The sequence below is a fragment of the Apis mellifera genome, linkage group LG1 (genome assembly GCF_003254395.2).
Source record: "Apis mellifera strain DH4 linkage group LG1, Amel_HAv3.1, whole genome shotgun sequence".
Lineage (NCBI taxonomy): Eukaryota > Metazoa > Arthropoda > Insecta > Hymenoptera > Apidae > Apis > Apis mellifera.
The window spans coordinates 17,467,953-17,492,502 of record NC_037638.1 but is presented as its reverse complement, the minus strand read 5'-3'; the positions used below and the strand labels follow the sequence as shown (position 1 = coordinate 17,492,502).

The following is a 24,550-nucleotide window of genomic DNA, read 5'->3' as shown; positions in this document are numbered from 1 at the left end:
AAGTTTTCTTCTTTAATACATACTCCATATATACTCTATATATATACCCCCAATTTAAAAATCTCACCACTAGATTCGCATAGATCAACTCGCGGATTAACAAGTTGAATCTTCTACTTTGCATCTCGATCCCGTAAATCTCGTGTAGGCAGCCGACTGCAAAAATGCTCTTAATGCAGTTCGTCGAGTAAGTTATGCGGCAAGTAGTATAGAGCGGTGAATCAAGTTTCGAAGTAGTTCAAGAGAACAGATGGTGAAACGAAAACCATCGATCGTTTTGCTTGTCGTCTTACAGGCCGCTTGTGAACAGGATTCGCATAAAAGATATATCTATAGAATGATCTTTGTTTAATTATGTTTGAGGATATACGTGTACATTATAGAATGCTCGAAAAATGAAATTTGGACTCAACTATCTCAAGTTTTTCAAAAACGAGGATTTAAACGGAAAAATTTTATTTTATATTTTTTATTTATATTTAGAGAATAATTATCTTATGATTATCTTATGATTCTTTTACATCAATTAATTATTGTCATAATTGATGAAAATCGGATGACACGTAAGGGATAAAATATTAAAATATTTAAGAAGAGATATTCGATCGAAGGTTGCCTCTAAAAATTCGAGCAGCGATGCTTCAAAAGAAAGGACAGAAATGTAATCTGCAGTTGAATAATCTTGGCGTATCACGAGATCACTTAGGAAAATGATATCGATCGGGCTGGCTATTGAGTAAGGACTATAGAAAAGAAGGGGGTGAGATAGAGTGATGCAATAAAGAAAAAGAAGATAAAGTCGAAACGAAATGTGGCGAGAAAAATGAAGGGAAACCGGATATCTGCAGGCAATCCCTAACTTTTTTGTATATTTTTTTTCTCGCCAACTTAAATAATAAAAAAAAGAAATAGAAATATTGTTCAAATAGCTTCACATGAAATTAAAGAAACAAGAAAATATGTTAATTTATAATTTATAATTGATAATTTATACATTATGAATAACTTTATAATTCGAAATGAAAGTTTCAAAAATCAGTTTAATAAATTAATAAATTAAATCTTTTTAATAATTTTAGAATTATATTTTATTTTCAAGATTACATTGGATCATCAACCTTAATCGGATATCTCTTCTTAATCAATAACATTTCGAAAAAATTAAATTAATTAATTAATCAAAAATAATATACCAAAATTTGTACTCGGATATTGTACATGTATGGCTCGCAATATTACAAATCGAGGAACACTCGTAGCGAGAAATTTTACCTTATTGTCAGAACTTTGTTCCCTGGTGGAATGATTCGTTTGAGCCTTCTGTAGATCGCGTTGTGGGCGTTAGGAATGTGCTTTGCGCCTCGCCACTCGGTGTTTCAGCACCCTTAAACATTCACGACCGCGTACACTTCGTTTTTATTCTTCGGGTACTTTGGCACGAAGCACAAAAAAGCGCTGAGGTCGAGAGCATTCACTCTAACTCTGCTATCAGAAAGTCGTCGGGAGAATGGTTACTCTCTTGCTTTATCATTCAGTAGAAACATCGAGATTGCAATTTCTTTTCATGTTCACTATTCGATTCAATTGTTTCGTATCTTTGTACCTCGAATAATTTTCTTGCTTTTGGAACTTTTCACTTTGAAATATTTATAGAAACGAAGTGAATAATGTTAAAATTGAAAGATTATAGGAATAAAGTTTTAGAATAAAAAAATAAAAATCATTATAGTTAATTCATAATATTCACTCATTGTGATATTCATCAAATTCGAAAATTTGAAATTTAAAAGATTAATTGAAAGATTTAGGTTTTTGTTTCATAATTTTTATTTTTTTTATGATAAAATTAATTTAAATAATGAATTAAATTTTAAATTTAGATTTCTAATTGATGTTAATAAACTGTACGTAATTTGGTAGAGTTTGGATTAAATTATATAATTTTAAAGCACTCTAGTTTAAACTGTATTTTATGAAGATGATCGATTATTGCCTGAACTCTAAAATTAAATAATAATAAATTTAAATTATTTTCATGATTCAATGTTAATAATTAAGAAAATTTCTTTATAGAGAGTGCTATATTTTTTTCCTTCTAAACTAAATAAAATCTAACGATTTGATTCCAATTTCAATTCCACGAAATTCAAATATTAGTTATTTTTTATTTTTTGATTTTTTAATTTTTACTTTGATCAGAAACATAAAGAGATATTGGAGTTTGGTCTTTTTAATGCGACTATGGAAAAGAACTTGTGAAAACTCAGGATTCATTGCTATCACTTTTTTTCTACGTCTTCTACACCTTGTCGGAGTTGTAGATTAAAGTTATCGATTCGTTTCTATAGCAGCAAGGTTACTATAGAAAATAGGCTACATCAATAGAAATTCATTTTGTATTGTGGTAGATCCAAAGAACCTTACGTTTTCCTTTACACTGTACTGTGAGAAGACAGATTTCAAGTCGTCTATCATATGTTACACATTGTATAGGTTTGACACACGCTTAAAACTAGTAACTTCAGTTTTTATTCGCTATCCACTTTGCCATCGAAAATTTCTTTTTAATGTCGACTATGAAAAGGTCGCTGGATAAATTATCTTTGCTTTGTTTTTTTAACAAAAACGTTTCGTGGATTATAATAGCAATCCGGAGATAGAATGTAGGAATTTCTGGTACAAAGGGAACAATGGAATTTTTAAGCCTGTCTAGATCTCTCGAGTAATGTTTAGCTTTTATGATACGCTACGAAACAGAGGATTTTTTTTTTTTATTAAAAGAAGTTTTAAAAGAATATGAAATGTCGCTTGTTGCTTCATGAATATGTTATAAGTTTTTTTTATTAAGAATTGCTTTCTTTTCAAAAATTTAGAAAATATAACACAAAAGATCCAATTGTTTCAATAAATATAATATCGATTGATAATCGGAAATCGTATTTTCAGAGATATATTAAAATTGTTCAACGTGAGGATTAATTTCAAATAATAAAAATAAGAATTTCAAAAGGAGATCTCTTAAAGATTCGTTCGCTTTTATTGATATACTCAAAGCATGAAGTTACTAGTTTTAATCGAGATATATTTTAATATTCAGTTTGTCATACTAATTAGAATGTACATACAATAGTTTCTTCTGTTTTCTTATTGTTTTTAATGTTAAACTTTCTTCGTTTCTGCAAACTTTATCGCGGCGCAATTTCCATCGAACTCGAATCCATACGGGTGGTTTACATTTTTATTCCTCTATAATTGCATCAGCCTCCATTTTAATTTCACGGAGAACGAGGAAATAGAACGTTGGAGAATTCACTCTAATCCAACTAAGAGTCCGCAAAACAAATTGCATCCATATTTTTATTTCAGTTATTTTTTTGTACGCCCAATTTATTCCATCTTTTATAGGTACATGACTTTCTCTTTTAAGAAAAAGAGGAAAAATTGATAGAGAAAATTTGCGAACCATTTTTCGCGACGATTATTTTTCGTTTTCTTTAGATACAGATAAACACGATGAAAGACGTTTAATACCCCCGCAATTTCAAAAGTACACTTTTTAAGGATTTAATCTTTGAAGATTTCCTCGTTTAAGGCGAAAGAATTTCGTTCTAATCTTGTGGAAAGTTGTTGGCTGAGAAATTTCTTCGATCTTAATTCTTCGAATAGTTTATTCAATGATCTGAATAGAATAATTCATGAAGTTTCATAAAGTACTGTAATAAGTCGAAGAAACAAATTTAACAAATTAGCGATTTCCCTAGAAAATATTGTAGAAGGAAATTTTCGAAGAGATTCATTTATAAAATTGATTCCAAAATTGATAGAATGTTTATTTTCTCTTTCATTTTGAAATGTAAAATCGTAAAGAACAAAATCATTTAGATATTTCATCAAAATTATCAATATAATATAATTTTCTATAAGAGAGAGAAACAAAAATTCGTTGAAAAATTAATTAACAATGTAAATGTTTAAAATCATGAGAACTTTATTAAGAAGTATAGAAACAAGCATAAATTAGAGAATAAAAATCGTATCATCAACGAAAAAATCCATTCGATCGAACATTTGTTCTTCATCCTTGCTCCTGTCAATATTGTTCCTTTCATTTACGTTCTACTTGTTCTCATTGCTTTTCCTCACTCGAAAGCTTGCAAGGACTAGCAAAAAGATGTCCGGGATTTAATTCGATCACGGCCAGGCCGGGGTCACGAGGTTTCTTCGAGCGAGTTGAAACGCCCTCGGAAACCACTCGCCATCCCCTCGTGTCCTTCCGCCTTGAATTTCGAAGGAAATCTGTTGCGTCCTCGAGAATGTATGCGTCACTCACGCGGAAACAACGATCCTTTGGCACTGAGAGCAGAGAGAAAAGAGTAAAAGAAAAATCGGCCAACGATAGTTTCGCTATATATCTGTTGAAATTTGGTAATTTCCGGTTAGCTCTTATGAAGTGGCACGAGATCTTTCTAAAGAATTGTTCGAGGGAAGTACCGCAAGACTCTTGTGAAAGAATGAAATAAATGGAACAGTGACACGAGTTTCTTGAGAGAATGGAACTTCTTTTTTTTTTTTTTTGAAGATTTAAGACTATGTCGATATCTATCGTAAGTGGCCATTTACTATCATATCCTGCTTGGCTCGTTTCATTTTCGCATAACTTATGGCAGAATTCCATTTAATCGAATGAAATTTTCATCGTTTGATCAAATGAACTTTGAGTTCTTATAAATTATATGAACTATAGTTAGATTAATTATAAATATAATGCTATGAAGGAAAAAAATACGTAACACAATAGATTATTGCATATAATTTGAAAAATAAATTTGATAAATCCACTTATCTGAATGAATTAAATACTTCAAATATTCGAATTAAAATAATTTTAGGAAATTATTTATTTATTCGTATAAATGGAGCTTTACTGTATCGTAATCTTTTTGGACAACGAGTTTGAAAGAAATTGAATGAGACTTAGAATATCAGGTTGAGGAACGTGGTATGTAAGGAAAATGGAGTGAAAGATGAAATGGAGAAAGAGCTGCAGAAAGAAAGTTGAATGCGAGTAGCGTTATATCATCGCAGAATGAAAAGAGTTTTCGTTTCTTGATATTTCACGGAGAAATATTAAAATTTGTTTGTTTTCCCATCAAAAACAAATAGTGGAAATATACACAATCTCGCTAAATATAAGAATCGTTTAACAAATTTATCGAATAATCAGAAACAAAAGGAAGTAATATTTAAAACAGATCCGATTTAAATTTAAAAGCTAAGAAAATTCATATTTATAAAATTAAATTTTATAATATATTTTAAAAAAATATTAAATTTCACAAAAGAAATTATACAATAGATAATATAAAATTTTCAAGCAAAATTCAAATCATTCCAATTTTTTATTTAATTTTCAACCAAATGTAGTTTCAATGCGCGTTTAAAATTCGATCGCGAGATGTAATTGTTTCAACGTACGTACAAAACCGAGTAAATCTCATGAACTTCGATATAAAACAGTTGCTGGAACAAGAACAAAAGAATACTAATATGATCATTAATTCCAAAATGACTGCTTTCGAATCTTACTCAGTCGAGACGGAAACTTATTAACGTAATTAAGGCGTATATATAGGAATGAACAGGAAGGGAGAGATCGTTGCTCTTTAATCGGTTGATTTTTATCCACGAAATTTTTCCAAGTTTTATAGATTCGATCCTCGGCTCGGAATACGGAAGATTTATTTATCAGGAAAAGCCAAGATAAAGAGAAAACTTTCAACCCGATATTAAAAAGCTTTGTCCCCTTCTTTTAACATTACACTCCTTTGACACGTGGTGAAAAGAAGCTGTTACAGTGACTCTTGCTCTTTGTATCACCTTCCTTTATGCGTTTATCGATAAAAATTACCTTTGACGGATGCATTTTAAAGAGGAATCCCAATCTCAGTGAAAATTTGCAAATCGATCTTGTAAATCGTGAATGAAGACGAAGCGAAATCAATTACTTTCGATCTTTATTCTTCCTTCTATTTGCATTTTAACAGAATACATATTTGAGAGAATTGCTCAACGATTTATGAAAATCTCGCTTTTTAATCCGGTTCTCAGACTTTCATTCATTAAAATCGCCGTGAAAATGGTTTCACTTTGATAAATGCTCGAATCGCGATCAGTTTACATTTGCAACTGTTTACCTTTGGCACTTTTATTTAGCATTTTGTAAGATATTTATTATTTGATTCATCTTACAGGTTAGATGTTCGTTATTTAGTTTTATCACTTTATTTGTATGTATGTAATTATTTTGTATAAATAATAATATCGAGACAAAGTTACAATGATTATTAGTTCGATTGCATTTACATTTTAAAATTATTAATTTAAATATCAATTTATCTAGTAATAGATAGACTTGTTTTCATTTATTCTGGTTCTTTTTATTATCATTTCTTAGAAAAATAGATAGATAGATAGATAACAGAAAAATAAAAATTTATCAATGATAATTTATCTTGTATATCTACACAATTTAGAGTAGGGAAGATTTAGGATATTTAATATTTATCAATCAGTTCAATAGATTAAACGTAAGCGTTTGAAGTTCGACACGAACATAATAAGGGATCTAGACATGTACAAGGATCGTTCGATAGAAGCAACAACGGATTGTTGACTGAATGTTGCTTACGCAACCTGGACATTGCCCGGATGCTCGAGAGATTATTAGAGAGGTGGACATGTATTCGATTTCACTTAATTGATTTAATCGAATTATTATATTTTTAGAATAAACAAATTGCAAAAAATTATATGAAATTTGAAATTGTTCAAAAGATTAATATATTTATTCATTATTTTCCTAATTTTTATATGATTCATAATAGAAATAATTCATCGTTCAAACATTTTAATAATTCTTCACATTATAAAAAATTATTAATTCTTTTATGTATAGAAAATAATTAAAAAATTAAAAAAAATCAGTAGAATCACTTTAAAAATTGGTTCTTATATAATACCTGTCAAACAGAAACATTTAGGTCCATTAACTGTTATCTATCTTTGCTGTTATCATCACATACACGGAAAAGATGAAAGGTATCGAGTAGAGATTCTATTAAACGATAAAACAAGAATCGTGACTGGCAAATTTCACAAAGGTGCTCTTTCAAACCTTTGGAAGCTTTATTAACCTTTGTCATCTTATTTCCGATCATGTTTCACAATTTGCATAAAGTACACAAAGGTTATCCGATATCGTTCTTCGAGTTCCATTTCCACTCTTCCCATACCATTTTCATATTTTTCTACATCCACCATCGTTTGTTCATTTCCCGTAGTTCGCTGTATTTTTCAGTAGGAACAAAACTGTTATCTTCCTCGTTTCTCTTTTGTTTTCCTCCACGAATTTATATGCCATTGTATCCACCTTCTTTTTTCACAGACCTACATTTCTGCATCCCTTGCGTCCTTCCACCGAATATTCATATTTTCCACGATTTCACATTTCCGCATTTAAACTGGGTTACTTTCCATTCGCGATACGGTTCGAAAGCATTCTGTCTATTGTTCTGCTATAAAATGTTTTCGTGCGAATATTGATGCGACATGAAAAAAATTTAGAGTCAATTCCTCTTGAGAAATTTTATGATATATATGATATGTGTTAAGGATTGATTAAAAAATAAAAAAAAGAAATTGTTTTGATAATAATATTGCAAATGATATCATATTATAAAATTTTGCACATTTCTATAAACGCTTCTTATCTTGATAATATAATTAGAATAAAAAAATAACATATGATAGAATATATAATAAGTATTGAAATAATTGTGATAAAAATTTATTATATTTTATGAATTCTAAGAAATTTTGTAATAACATGATTTTGCGATTCTCAAATTTGATAGTGTAAATTACGATAGTATAAATTACGATAGTATAAATTACATCTCTAGCTGGAATTATTCTAAAGGATCATAAACTTTCCCTTATCTTCACGAATGTCCTTTTCTAGAATGACTATTGTGCCAATCGTAAAAAGAAGTGTAGAAATTTCATTCTGTTACGATTCATGAAGAAGGTTTTACTTAAGGATCTGACAGTTACGATCCTTTGGAAATCCAAGATAGCGAGGAACCCTAGCTTTTGCAGGATTCAGTCCATTAGAGATTAGCGTTGCACGTTTCGAGAAAACGAAGAATAATGTCGATAATTATCGAAGATATTTCTTTACAGACGACTCTTTTCTTAGAAATTCATGAAGTTTTTACTTTCTTTTATAAAATAAACTTTTTTATAATTTGAGTCATAAAAAATTTTCTTAGAAATGAATCAAAATGAATTGAATTTTATTATAATTTAAAGTAAAATTCTTTTTCAACGTGAAATTTTTAATAATTAATTTTCATTTTTTAGAAATCTTTATTATATCAAATTTTTTCATTTCAATAGAAGTTTTACTTTAGTAGTTTATATATTTTTTTAATCTTTCTACTATTTTCTAATTTTCAAATCTTTTTTTTTTTTGTTAAAATTTCGAAGGTTGGAATATTTTATCAATTTAAAAAGCCACTTTCCTATTTATTAAATTCACGAGATTTATAGCGAGCAAATTATGAAGAATGTTGGATCTTGAAGAGCTAGAACGTACTATTCATCGTGGCTAAGTCTCCTGTAATAAAATTGAAAAGAATGTCAATAATTGTTCGTGAAATTTCCTCGAGTATGACCTAAAATCCGTATCGAGCCTGCATACGGGTTACCGTATTCAATGCTCTCGGTATTGTTCGTTCTCAAAAGCTTTTCTCGAAGGTCTTTCCTTCTTGCCTGTATACGAAATCTATTAGCTCAGCTAAGAGAACGATATTATGTAATCAGTCGAAATGAAGCGAGTAAACTGCATCGAGAGCTCTGTTACGATACCTTTCATAAATTGCAACGAGAGAATCCATGTATCTTCGTGGATCAAATGCATAAATGTGTAAATAATTTCGAATAATTTGGATATTTTGAAACAATGCGTATAGTCATAACAAAATTTGCATAATATATTTGTAAAATTTAGAGAGAAAATGGTGATTTGGATTTTTAATTAAAATTGCAAATAAGTAGAAAATGGTTAATGGTTAAAACGATTATCTTGAATGAAAATTGCACAAAAAAATAATTGATTCAATTTTTTCAAAAACTTTCAAGTTTTATTAATCATGTATAATATTAATTTGAATTGTGAAAAAAAAAAGAGAAAGAAATTTAATTGAAAAAGAAAAGAATATTAGTATTATTTGGTAATTTCGAATTTATAAGTGAAATTGTAATTTTATAGAAAGTATTGTAAAAAGAATTTTGATTAATATTATTAAAGTTGATTTGTGAAGCAAATAGATAATTAAATCATAACGCGATTTCTCGTCATCTGAATTATTACTGATTAAAATAATTTCAATTGATTGAAATTATGAATATTGATTATTAACATAATATGTAATTAAAACGTGTAATGCAAACGTTAGCTATCAAATTGGATGTTATTAAATTCAAGTTTATGAATATCAATCATTGTTGGTTAAACGAATAATTAATTTACTAGGAAGACCAGTGATGCATTTAATTCCATAAATTTCTATACTTGTTCAAAATTAAAAAAAAAAATAAATAAATAAATTTACACAACAAGTTATAAAAACTTCTTAAAGCTTAACATTTTGTCAAAATTAAAGTTAAATTAACAAAGTTCTATCAATTGTAATAAACATCATTTCGTATTTGCAATTAAATTTTTTTCTCTGATTCAAGTCTCGTAGCAATTTTTGTTCACTCTAAAAGAACGTCTGAATAGATCAAGTTTTTCTATCTGATGAATAATTTATAGTCGAGAATACTTCAAAGAAAAACAAAATTTTCGGATTATGCTTGATATACATGAGAAAAGAAAAGAATGAGGAGAGAAGAGGCGGTTGTAGCTTAGATCGTTCGTCTTAAGAATTCATTAAATCTTCGTGACGGTCCCGAGGATGTCCCAGATTGTTCTTGCCCGATGAAATTGCGATATCATTCATGTAGATTGTATGTGGCCACGTAACGACCTTCGAAACTGTCGCATTCAGGATTTACGATGGATTGAAAATCGTTTTCACCGATTGTTTCCGTGATTTTGCGTTCATTGTCGAATTGGATTTCACGATACCGAGGTTTCTCAAATTGTTAAATATCTCGACGTGTAAATTGGCGAATAAATAGGTTCAATTGGAGTATCGGTTTAATTGATTAATGGTTCAATATTTTATATATACTAATATTATTCAGAATTTTTAATAATAATCTTCAATTAATTTTTATTTCTTTTCGTCTTAAAAATAATTTAAAACCTCAGGAAATAAAAATAAAAGAAGAGATATTATTTCTTATATTATTGGGACGAATGATTTTTTGCAGAGAGGAATATTTCAAATATTTTTTTCTCATTTTGAATAATATCTAATTTGATTATCAGATTTTTCGATTGAACAATTATCAGATTCATCGAATCGTTTTTGTGAATAAACAGAATCTGACAATGAATAAGACGTTAATGAATGTTTCAGAGATCGCGAAATTATTTACGTAGTAGAGTATTCATGGAAAATTTGTTGAAATTGACGTTTCTTTCACGCGTGTTCTGCTTGTTATCAAATAGAACAGAAATCGTGGAATATGTTGATATCGATGTTGACGCGAATACAGTCGAGCCGGATAAAGAATTAAACGAAAGACCAAAGTTAGTAACGTCGAAATTATTGATGATCGCGAGACTTTTACGTTTCATAGTACTTTCTTTACTTTCACAAGCGTATATATATTCAGCGTATATTTGAACAACTTAGTAGATGAATTCCGTGTACAAAGTTGATTTATATTACATGCTTTGCATGAAAGAGAAAATATTATTATCGTGTATGATTAATTTCATTATTTCATTTACACAAATGAATGACATTGTATTTTTTTTCTTTATTTTTTCATTTATTCATTTCATTCATTTATTTTTTTTTATCAAGCAGCAAGGAAGAATAATATCGAAAAATAAAATATAACAAAATACAAGATATTATTCAAATTTGATAAATAAGTTACCAGTGTTTAAATTTTTATCATATATCAAATTTAAGAATGAAAGAAACGAAGTACAATAAGTAAAATTAAAGAAAATAAATTTATAATCCAATTTTTAATTCATTATTCATAAATATCATTAATTTTGCAAGATTCTGAATTACATTTCGCCATTAAATTCGTAACTCAATATTCTCATCCCTTGTCCCAATTCTGTCGTCACTAAGTGAATTCGTCGTCAACCACGAGATCGGCTGTATGTCATGTGTGACATCATTAAATACCATGTTTGATCGTAAGGATGATGGTAAAACCATTTGCAAACTTGCATCACGTGTGTATGCTGATCGGTCGATCACCTCGATGTGTTTATCGAATTTCTCGCGTTAAATTGATAGATCCAGTATAGTTACGCTAGGCTGGAGGCTAAGTTCGTGTCACGTTGCTCGATTTGATGGAGGATTTCACGCAATATAGTCATAGAATGATACGTCAGTTGTTTATTAAGGATTTTTTCGTCTCGAAAGTAAGATTACCGAACGAAATTCGTGTAGTCAACTCGAATTTTAACGATTTTCGTGTTACACGCGAGATTGTGTATTAACGCGGATCGAGGTAAGGATTTTAATTATTCTTTGTTTGTTCCGTTTATTAAAGTTTTTAATAATGAATATAATTTTAAGGATTGGAACAACTGAAAAAATTGGAAATAATATGTTTTAAAAAACAAAAAGATAGAATAAAAAATATATCATTCGAATTTCATCGAAATTATATGCAAGGTACTAATAAATTAAAGTTCTTTACAACTCGTATAGGCAAAAAGGTGAAGGTACTTATAGGTTTCGTTCGATTAAAAATGATTCATCGTAGAGGTCGTCTCCCAAGAATAACATACGATTATTATTACACTTTTATACGCATATTCCATTTTTTTTCGTGCTCTTGATTTATTCAAGAAGTTGTGCTTCATAATCGAATTGTCAATTTATGCGATTCACCTCTATCTACCTATTTTCTTTGTTTGTTAATGATATTTTTCTTTGATCACGTGTATGTGTAATTTTATTTTCATTTCGATATATGTAGAAAATTCGATATATGAAGTGAGCATATATATATGAAAAATTGATTATCTGAAAGAAATAGTCCAAGGATCTTAATATATATATTATATATTTTTTTATTACTATGCTATACGTGTAGTATTATTATGATTATATATTTCGCTTTTTTATTTTCATGGATAACATTTTTATTTCTTTTGAGCGATAATTTATGATTTGCGTGTATTGAGTTTGCATGCTAGATATTGTATAATTTCGATCATTTATCATTGCAAATCTAAAATATGATGTCCTTTCAAAGATATCATTTCATTATTTTACTATTAAAATTTTCATGCTTAAATCTTTTAGCAACTATAAATAATTAAAAAAATTGATTGATTTAAATATTAAGTGAAGGGATTAAATTAAAAATATTAAGAAAAAATTAAAAAAGATAAAAAATTTTAAAATATACAATACACTTTTCAAAATACCAAAAAATTTTTCTTTATTTCTTATTTCTCACTCCTGTATCATAAATGTGGTCGATTTTTCAGTCTCAACAATGTGAACAAGATAAGCAATCCCATCTATCAAGTCTCAGGTGTATGATTGATCTTCCTAGCGACATAGATAGAATTTTCTCGTGACTATTACAAACAACCTTAAATCCTTATTGAATATTTTTAAAAAATTGCCACTTAACGCGTATCTTTTATCAAACAAATTTCCAATTGAAAATAAAAATATTTAATCTCCGATAAACAAACAAAACAAAGACTAAGTTTTATATCAATTCTATTGTAATAGTAGTCAGATTATTAATTCTTTTATGATGATTTTTTTTTTAGTTTAATGAAAATTTTCAATTCAGCAAATATCTATAGCTTATTAAAAAAATTATCAATTAATATAATTATTTTTTATCGAAAATTTTCATTTAAAATCTCTGACAAAGGATAACTTTGATGAATAACTACCAATTCAATATTAATTCTGTGGTGTAACCAAGCTATTAATTTCTTATTGACCACCATGAATGGTTTCAGTTTAACGCCATGACAATTTCTAATGAAACAACTCATAGGGAACGATACAAATACCTACAAGTCGATTGTTCTTGGAAGTGGGACGAAGCTGTTTCGAAGCTAAACTTACTCGAATTCCTAAATGAAATTCTGTGGTTTGTTAGAGAGAGATTAATTGTACTATGTTTGTTTCGTTTTGAGCGTGAATATTGAAATGAAAGAAAACGCTTTCTCTCTTTGTGTATACCGTTCGAATATTCGTATTTTCATTATTTAATTTAGTCTGGAATGGATAAACGAATCGTTTATGTTCGGCCGCCATTGTTCATGGCGATATTAAGTTCTCCTAGAGTTTGAATAGAGAGGACACATATCTGTTTTGTTGGTGCACACAGAATTTCGTGACACTCGAATTAATTGAATTTCGCGCGGTTTAACTGGATTCTTGATTATGCCCTTCCCTTGTGTTTGAAGATCAGAGGCTTTGGCGACTACATTTTGCGAATTTAATAGGATATTAGTATTAAATTTTTATTTTAATAAATTCAATTGATTTTTCGATTTAAAGTAAATTATTTTTGTGCATTTCTTGTTAGTATTAAATTTGTTGCTTTGAAATTAATTTAATATAGTGGATTTTAGAAAATATTATATAATTTGGAGAATATAGAGATTATATATTTAATTTAAAGCAAGATAATATTAATCTTCAATAATGCTGTTAGTATAATGCGATAATTCGTTCGGGAAAAAGGATTAACGATAATCTAATCCGAGATGTGTCGATCAATTTCTAAAGAATCAAGGAAATTTACAATCATAGAACAATAACATTCACGATAATATTTTCTTGTTTCGTTTACATAAACATCTGGAAAAGAACAAAAGTAGAATTTAAAGAGAAAAATTGGATCAATTACATCAACTTGCAAATTATTCTATTTTAGTTGATTCCAAAAAACTTTTTGCCAATATTAATTTCTGACAATCACAGAAGATATAATAAAAATTTAAAAATTTTATTAATAAATATTCAGTAGTTACATATAGAATATTCAAGTTATATAAATCAAATTATATTATTGAATTACGGTATTAAAATTAATACTAATTATCGATACATTGAGATTAAGAAAATTAAATTAGATCACATTAAAACGTTATTTTGTATAGCTTATAAATCGCATAAAATTAAATTTCAATGTTGCAATTCTATCTTTCCATTCATAATAATTAAATCAATTTTCCATTATAAATCTACCACTATTATTTCCAATATCAAACACTACAATTACAATACTAAATACAATTATTAGCAGCACAATATAATACAGATATAAAAGTAGCATAATTCTAAAACGGTTAAGAAAATCATTCCGTTTCTCTTTCCAACCATTTTACCTTATTACCTGGTATTTCACAACGAAATTTCAATACCGATAAGAACAAAAGGACCGAAACGACAGGAAAATCGGCGGCGATCTTTAACGGCGGCCACAAGGAAAATTACTCTCGCCGATGGAATAAACTTCGATTGGCCAGGAAAAGGTCGTCGCCGGTAGTTGTTATTAGCCGAACGTTTCTGGCCGAGTTCCAACTCTTCGGATCAGCTTCGTTTGCGAGAAGGGTAGAGACTTCTTGTTTCATTGGCGAGACGCTATCGGTCCGTACCTCAACACGTAATTATCTCAACTTTCCACCCCCTCGATCTCTCTCTTTTCCATTCATCATTATACGTGCATCGCATTATTACGGAAAATCCGAGATAACCGACAAAGTGATATTGCGTGGAAGAATTTAACGAGACCGATATGTTTCCCAGAATATCTTTTACCTTGTCTCGTTTTGTGAGAGGAAAAGTCGATTCATTTATGGAAAATGGATTCTCTGATAGAATTATTTAGTATTCTTTCTTTTATTTTCTGCTTGGTTTGCAGGCAATTTTTTTTTCTTTATTTTATTGCTTGTTTTTACTTGTTTCATTGTCTCATTGAATATTGATTTTCTTTGTGCACGGTGTGATTATGTTGTTTGGTATTCGTTTTATTACGCGAAAAGATATTGTACTGTATGTTTCAATATTGTTTGAAATTTATTTATGTATAAGTAATAATTTTTGTCATTGTATATATCATATATATATATGATGATACAATTTCTTTTTACATTATTCAAAAAGTCAAAGTTTCACAATTTTTTTTATTATTATCTTTTTTACAATTTAGTTTTATTCAAAAATTGATCTTAAAGAATCACATGTGCCGTTTCATCTACTTTTTCTTCAAATTGACTTCGATTCGCGAAATCAGATCGTTAGAGTCGTTAGTGAAAAAAGAAAAAAAGAAAAAAAGATCTATTCACTGTCTCTCTTGAACCGCATTAACATGATAGTGAAATTAAACGTGAATTCCGTGAATTCCGTGAAAACATCAGAAATGTTCATAAGTGGACCAAATTGCCGTTGTTGAGCGGGGATTAAGCCACCACGAGGAACACGATTTAACTCCTTAAAGCTATTCGTGTTCACCAAGAGAAAAGAGAAAGGATCATATATGTTCATTCAGACGAATCTTATTCCTTTCATTAGATCTCGAATGCAAGCATTTCCCATAGTAACGCAATCCTCAAACTTCATGAAATTCTATATATTCATAAAACAGATAAGAATCAAACATGAGTGTTAATATTTGCAACTGATATTCGTTATATTCTTCGATATATTTCATTTAATTGAATACCGATTGAAGCAAACAATTTTGTAATTGTTCGAGATTAAATTATGTAATATATCGAGTTATTTTATAAATACGATGATTTGCTGTATTATACGTTGTATAGGAGTTATTAAACTAAGATTCGTTTTATTCAATTAAAATTATTTTTATATAATTATACAAATAAATAGAATAAATTATCTTCTTTGACAAATTGAAAGAAATCGGTGGAAAAATCATTTTGTTCGATTCATAAACGCGTTAAGGGATGACGAACGTCGCGTCAAAGGAATGTACAAAACTGGAAATCAGATTTCCTAAAGGCATCAAGATCAAAGTGGTAGGTTTCGCGTGCCTTTGTCGTATGCCAGCAACAAAATTTTCCAGCTGGACTTTTATCGAATTTCACCGGTTCCATAGCCGGCCTTCCGTGGTGAAAGTTCCCTTATTTGCAAAGGAAACGAGACTTCTTTACATCGAGATATCTGCCACGATTCCCAAGATCTGTCCTCCAGGACATCTTATACACGTGTCTACACGTATATACGCGTAGTATAACATACACGAACGTATAGATTTTTCGTGTGCGAGGCACACGTAATGGCGATATGATGTTTTAAAGGATATAGGTCAGGGATTCATCGGATCCTCTATGCGAAGGTTTCGAAACGGTTGTTCTATATCGAAAGTTAACCTAAATTTCCGCCAAGCGTCTTTTGTCGACCATGGAAATCCTGCTTATAAACGAACAGCTTATTTCCAGTCTGAATCGCGAATCCACTTTTTCAAACGAGACAAATTATAATCCACCAAGTTTCACGTTGTGTTCCGAGACGACGAATGTGGATTTAACTACTTTATAATGTGACGAATATGATAGTGGAATGGTGAAAGGGATTAGGACGATTTGATATTATCAAATACAAAAAAAAAAAAAAGAAAGAAAAACTAAACTATAATAGATAATTATAAATGAATATGTTAAATGACATTAACTTATTTATTGATTTTATCAATTAAACGAACGAATTCAGAGTTGAAGTTTGAAATTTTGATATGCAAAAGACATGTTCTTTCTTTTCTTTTGATATATAATGTATATCGATTGAATGGTATTTCTATTTCTATCGTCGAAAAATAGCAAAGGTTATACTTATCGATAAGGGAATTAATTTACATACGTCGACCTTCGCGTTCTCAAGATACACGTTCCTGCGTGAAAGAATTCGACATAATCGTCGCGTGCTCTGCAATTTGCAGACCATTCTGTGAATTCTACCATATTTATTACTGAAAACATATTTCGGATGATAAGAATCCATCGGTTTCAAATTTATAAGTTGGAATTTTGATACTTGTTTATTCAACAATCAGATTCTTGATATAGTAGGAAAAAATAATGGATTGTATAGTGATATATAGCATTTTTCAAATCGGATATCATTTTATTTTTAAAATATAGAATATTTATATAAAAATATTATTAAATCACTCCTTTCTCTTACTATATTTAAAATATTATAATCAATTTCTTTTTCATTCTATATAGGATTTCTTCTTCTTTTTCAAAAAAATGTTGTAATATTTATAATATTTCTTAAACTTATGATCAATTTATACCATATATTATAATTATAATTAACTTTTTTTCACATCTCATGCAATATCATTTCATTTCTTGCACCAATTTTTTCTAAAAAAGAAAAAACTTTTCTCTATTTTCTATCAACTTCTTTCCTCATTATAAATCAAGCATTCCAATCAATCTCGTACTGCCATTAGAAACGCAACGATAAATCCAGATAAATATAAAATATTATCTCAATCGTATTCGAATAACTATCATTCTCATTTATCATTGAAACGGAAGCGAAATTACGACCTGTCGAGAAAGAGAGAAAAAAAAAGCATCGACTATTATTTCACCGGGTTTCCAATCGATCAGATCCCATTGGTGTATGCATCGACGATTCGCTATCGTCGGTTTAACACGCGATTAAAAATCGTTGTCCAGCTCGTGAATTAATTTGCATAACGTCGCACCCCGATCCGGCAACGTTCCAGAATAAATTTACAAAGCTATATGAAATTATGTAAATATCGAAAGAATTCCATTCTCATTGCCTACGAAGGATGATTATATATCGAGCTATCTTTTTTTTTCCTTTCCTCGATAACTATTTCCTCTTCTCAATCTTTTTTCTATCTTCCCATCTGTATGTCTTTTTCTCTTTCTCTTTCTCTCTTCAATCTTATCTCCTTTTCTCTTATCAAATCTCGAACCGCGATGATATGTATCGGAGCATTACAATTACATTGTTGCTAATGTTTCTTTTCAGAATCGACTTATGTAAATTCTGCAACATACATATCGGCCGTTAGAACGTCACTGTTAATATACTCGGTGTGAGTATACACCAGCTTGGTGTGAGTATCGCCGTTTTGTGATTTCGTTTTGTCTATCGTCCGCAAATGAACGATGTTGCGTATGTAATTTATCTTACAATCAGCGTCCTCGCGCGTAAGATGTCGTGTTTTAAGACAGCTTTTCACGATCGATGTTCAAGCTGACGACTCTTGAGTTTTTCTGACAAAAGTGCTTCTCGTCCTTCATAATCTCGGTTATGTTCTACTTGTTGCGAGAGTGAATCAGTCGTATTATGGATGAAAATGTTTTAATTGTTAGGATGAATATCTTTTTATTTTTTTTTTTTGTATTTTCTTTGTGGTTTAGGAATTTTAGATTAATTTTTAATGATCTTCGAAGGTTTCATTCAATACCTATGTTTGAAAAGATTTTAGATATTTATTTCTTATATTTATAATGTATAATATATTTAAGATAATATTGTTTTTTATATTAATATTGGTTTAATTTATTCATCGTCATATTGTAATGATTTAAGAATTTTTCATTTTGGAATGAAATTATTTTGAAACTGTGGAAGTATCATGATTTCAAATATTTTAGCAGTTCATTTCATGTTTGGAAAATTTTAAGTAATTGTTTATTGTAATTTGCTATTTTTGAAATATGCAAAGTGATTGATCATTTATTATGTCTATGAGATATATTCTTCACTCTCGGAACGAGTAGAATATTAAATATTCAAATTTTGTTAATAATTTTATCAGGATGTTCTGTATATATTCTTAACACGTTTAGTATTATATGCATAAATTTTTAAGTTTTGTATTTTACACAACAGATTTAAATATTTATCAATAGGTATTTATGTTTTATTACTTCAATTTGATTGATGAAATGAAAATATCACTGAACGTATTAAGAATGAAAAATTTAATTGTAAATAGGTTCTATCGTATCAATATTTAAAAATAATTGGATATAAAATATTTATAATTTTAATTTTATTTTTTAAAAATCAATATCGATATCTACAAGTAAATCATTTTACTCTATTACTCTATAAGTCTCTCTATACATTGATTTTATATTTCATTCATATTTTTAATCGTAAATTATCTTTTCATTGTCACAATTTCTTAAAATTATCATTCTCATATTTTAATAATATCTTTTTAGAATTTAATAGTTCCAATCATTCTTAAATAAATTATATTGAATAAAATAAACTTAATCGAAGAACTTATAATAACGGATATCGAATATTTTATTAAATTGTTCATGTTTTTCATTTTATTAACCAATATCATTTTTTATTCAGTTCTCTAATAAGTTCTTCCATTAATGTTTTATCTAAAAACATTTTTATACGAATGATGGACCTATATACACGAAATTTCTGCGAGAAAAGCTTCAATGAAATTTTCGCTTGTCGTTGGCGAAAGCTTGTGTGTTGCACCGCTGATTGTCGAGATATCGACTATGGAAATATACGTCGATATGACACGAAAATACCTGGAACGCTGCAATTTATACTGTTCTGATATTTACATAGGAATATTAATATCCTGAAAAAATTTGAACTTTCGTCAATGGAACGTTTCCCTAAAATGAGAAACTTTCTTTTTGATCGTCAAATTTTTGTCTTCGGGATATTATCGTGCAGGGAGTTAAAAAAGGAAAATTTAAAAAGGGTGAATATGTTTAAATAGAAGAAAAATAAAATATTAACACTGTGTTTTTAACTCTTTTACAGTGTAATAAAATTAGCAATAAAATAAATTATTCCTTCATTGTCAAGATTCGTGTTATTCTTGACTTCTCTCTTAGATCAGACTGTGAAAGAGTTAATATACGATAATTAAAATTAAGATATGTAATAAATGGGAATGAAGTTTTATGGACTTTCTAATAATTTTTTAAAATAATTATAAAACACATTTTAATTTTTCATATTAAAAGCACATCGAGATACAGCTTTTAAATTCCAAAATCATCTTTTTTTAACATCCTGCACTCATTATTTCTGACACGTGTGCTAGTTTCATCATCTTCGATCGATTCGCACGAATGTCTGTCATGTATGCGTCTATGTGAAAGAATCATAATTATAAAATTGTCATATAAGATAACGAGACTTATCGTATACATCGAAACAACGTCCATTTTAAATCGATTGAGAAAGAAAGGATTAGACTGCGATCGATTCGAAACTCGTATATAAGCTTACTTGTATGAGCTTACATTTTTCTTTTTCTTTTTGAAAACACAATTCGATTAATTGATTAATTAATTGTTTCTTTTTTTTGTTTTGTTTTATATGTGTGTCCGTGTATCGTGCCAAGAACTGTTCGAGTTATCGATACGATTTATTTTTCAGCTACTTCCATCGACATTGCCAAAATCGTCTGACTCGCGACCATTTGTGTCGTCGGTAAGCAATCGGGATTTAATTTCAAACTATTTATTTCAGTAGAATCACGTGTGTACGCCTCGAGATTCTGTTTCTTTTTTCTCTTTTATTTTTTCAATTTTTACGGTGCTTAATTTCCTTGTCTTTTCTTTTGTTTTTTGTTTTTACATGTTGCATGGATACACGAGGATAAAAATGCACAATTTTTACGACGATTGATTCGTACTGAGTTGTACGAAAACTGCTCGAAATTTGTTAATTTAATAAACAATGATTAATCTTAATTTTGAAACTTTTTTTGAAAGAAATATGAAGAGAGCAGAATTATATTTTTTATAGTAATATTTTCTTCGGATATTAATTTTTAATTTGTGTCTTTTATAACTAATAGCTTTAAAATTCAATATTTTTAATAAAGTTTTCAAACGATTTAATGATACTCTAAAGTAATAAAAAAGTAATACATCTTTTTCATCGAAAAATATTTCTATATTAAGAGGCAATGATAAAAAATATCTAAAATTTTTACTATACTCTATCTCAGAAGAAAGTAAAAAAAAATAAATAAAAAAAAAAGAAATAAAGAGGAAACTATAGTCGGACACAATAAGTTTTGAGCATTTTTCGTAATACACAACACACAACAGTTTTGCAGGAAACGTCGAGTTCGTTCATTAACGCGGGGCCAAAAAGTAGACATTAACGTTAACAACTCCCATACTCTCTAAGCGCGACCTATTTCGATGCTAGATTTCACTTTTTCGAGCATTTACAGCGTATACATATACATATTTATATATATATATATATATATATATAGCTTTTCGAAAATTGTAATCATTTAACAATCGAATCTATTAGATTATTAAAAAGGAAAAAAAATCCACACGTATTTCCATTTTTGTACTGACAAAAAAAAGAAAAAAACAAAGAAAAAAATACAGATAAAATTCTCTCTCTCAAAAAAAAAAAAGAGGAACGAATCATGCGTCTGAGAAAATCGAATAAGATCGATCTCGATTGCGATCTGCACTTCCCGTTAACAAAATAAAATTCTAATGATTGCGCTTGTGTTTTCGCTATGCTTTACATTGCTATATGTCTAAACACTCAAAAAAATGAAAAAAAGAAAAAAAATAATAAAATTGATTCGTGAAATCGAGAACTGAAAATTGGAAGAAAAAAAAAAGAGAGAGATCTGCAACTTGCGTATTTTTCTTCAGATCGGTCTTTCGAGCACAGATTTAACGTTAGGAATGCAATCGAGGATGAAAATTCGTCGTTGAAAAAGATTGCGACTTTCATTGGTATGCACAGAAATCGAGACAGGAGGCCATTGTCTTGGCGCGCGCGAGCTACCGGAACTTCTAGTCGTGATGCACGACTGCAACCGGAACATCGTGAAGATTTGAACTCTCTGGTAAAAGTTCTCACAGAAGTTGAAAATGCAAATTCCTGGTAAACGCGCTGAAGCGGAATTTTTAAGGGGAAGGAGAAGAAAGAATTTTTCTTCAGGGTTTCGACGAACGATGGCGAATATTATATTTGAATGGCTGTATGTAACTGTGGTGTATCATTGGATGTAATAAAGGAATTGTACAGAGATATCGTGTCACGATCAGTTGAATCCAAGATAATCTCGTTTCGAATTTTTATATCGAAATACGTTGAAATACGTTGATTTTATTTCAATTTTATTTGCGTTTTATCATTCTACGTATCATTTAATAATGTTTAATGAATCGAGATGATTATTTTGTATTTTAAGTGTTTTTCAGATTATGAATTCTTCATTCGTGAGAGAAGTTTATATAATTTAAAATTTTTTTTGTGTTTTTCATGTTTTTTTTTCAAACTGAAGATTTAAAAATGGATATTGATATTTATATCAATGTTTCAACAGCATTTTTATTAATAATGGTATGTATATTTAATATCAAGTTTGTAGGATTGTTATTTATATTATTCAATTTTTAAATTATTTTATTAAAACACTTTATGTAATTTATTATAAATGTAATGTAAAAAAAATATATCATTACAAGAACTTTTTTTTATTTCTCTATATTCATCATATTATTTTATTATTATAAATGTTGTATATTTCGCACTTAAAATTTCAAATTATTATCATTTGCATGTAATTTTGATTACATATTTTATTAATACATATTATTAATTATATTATATTATTTTATATAATTGTGAAGTAGTGTTTTATTATAATATTGTGCTTTTCTAAATATTAAAATTCTTGAACTTTTTTTGAATTCAAATATTATCAATATTCAATATATTTCTTGAATTAAATTAACTCTATCAATATTATATATTTAAAATATTACTACACATTATATAATTTTCGTAAACAGAATATAACATTTCAGATTAAATTTTTCAATGTAAATTTTAGAAATTTCAATATAAATTTTTGAATATGAATATCCAACTAATTCACAAATTATATTTACTTAATTATATTTTATCACATTTTTCTTTTTTTTATATCTGCGAGTCTATTATTCCAAATTTAAAACCATTTTATTATATAGATATCCGTACAAACTAATATGCAAACATTTTAAATATATAATAATAAATCATTTTTTTTTGCTATTCATATTTATTATTATTATTATTGCACAAATCTTGCAATTACTCTTTTTGCGTCTATTTAAAATCTTTATATAAGCTTTTCCATTTGGTAATTTCTAAATTTTCATATTTCTCTTATCTTTATTATATTTCTCCAAATTATACACATTTTCATTATCGTATCTTCTTTATCAACTATTAACTACATGATCCACATACACGATATAATCACTTAATACGACTTCCAAAGAAACTTCAACAAACTATTCAAACTTGTTTAATCATTATCCATTATTTATTCAATCTTTTTAACCATAATTCTTTATAATCCTTTTCTTCATAATTGATATACATGTACAAATTTCGACTAATTACAAGTATTGATGTCATTCATTTTAAAAATCAATACTTTCAAATTCTTCCACACGATTCAATCGATTGAAAATCAATCAGAATAGAAGCACAACAGGATGCATTCGGATCGGAATCAAGTATGAGGTGGCCATCATCGTCGATTCCTCCGACCAGGAATAAAAATCGGCTTCACGCTTGCATGGACCGCGCTGATAGGAGCGTGTACGAGCGTTGCCCGAGCTGATATGACGGAAAAGGGAGACATCTATTGTTCCGTCTTTTGTCCACGAGATTTCGCGACGCTTTTGTCCCGCGAATTGCACCCTTATTGTCTCGAAAAAACCATTTGCGCCCTTATCGATGACTGTTTAATATCCGATGGTTTGTTATAATGTATAATAATTACGCCAGAGTGAAATTTAAAATATTCAATAATAAAGTTGAAGTTAAATCGATAGAATGGAAATTTTTTTTCTTGCAAGTTATAATATATTCATCCGCGTCTAGATAGATAAAATATATATTTTAAATTAGAATGAAATATGTTAAAATATGTTAAAGTTTGAGGATAAGATAGTTTGAAAAAATTTAAGATAAATTCATTTTGAAACGGATGACATTTAATTTATTATAATTAATTTATTATAATAAAGCATAATTTGAAATGTAGGAATTACGTTAATTGTTTTATGCTTATTTTGTTAGTTAGTTTTTATATTTGAAGTAGAAGGAATTTCGATCAGAGCTAAATTTTCCACAGATCTAATATAATCCTCGATTTCCATTTGTTTCTCTCTCTTCGTCTCAAAAAGATTCGAAGTTCCCTTTAATTTTCTCGCTCCTTCGAAATCCTAACGCAACATCTTATCCATTCGTTGGCCAACTATCCATTTATATCCCATGATTTCCATATACACACCCGATATTGTTTC

General features: G+C 28.7%; 1 protein-coding gene across 6 annotated transcripts in view; it reads left to right on the top strand.

Moving 5' to 3' along the window:
• Positions 1-24,550, top strand: part of LOC724903 (protein tipE) — a 49,339-nt gene that overhangs the window by 14,369 nt on the left and 10,420 nt on the right. The window contains exons 3-5 of one of the 6 annotated variants that reach the window (XR_003305139.1): positions 18,228-18,294; positions 20,637-20,690; positions 21,987-22,274. The exons of 1 other annotated variant lie outside the window; for it this stretch is intronic. Coding sequence is in view for 3 of the 5 variants with exons in the window: in XM_026442121.1 (XP_026297906.1) it covers positions 18,228-18,270 (43 nt within the window). In the remaining 2 variants the exon portion in view is untranslated. Of the gene's footprint in view, positions 1-18,227; positions 18,707-20,636; positions 22,275-24,550 lie in introns of those variants that run through there. 4 more of the 6 variants (XR_001706455.2, XM_026442121.1, XM_016917889.2 and 1 more) reach the window with 4 other exon arrangements.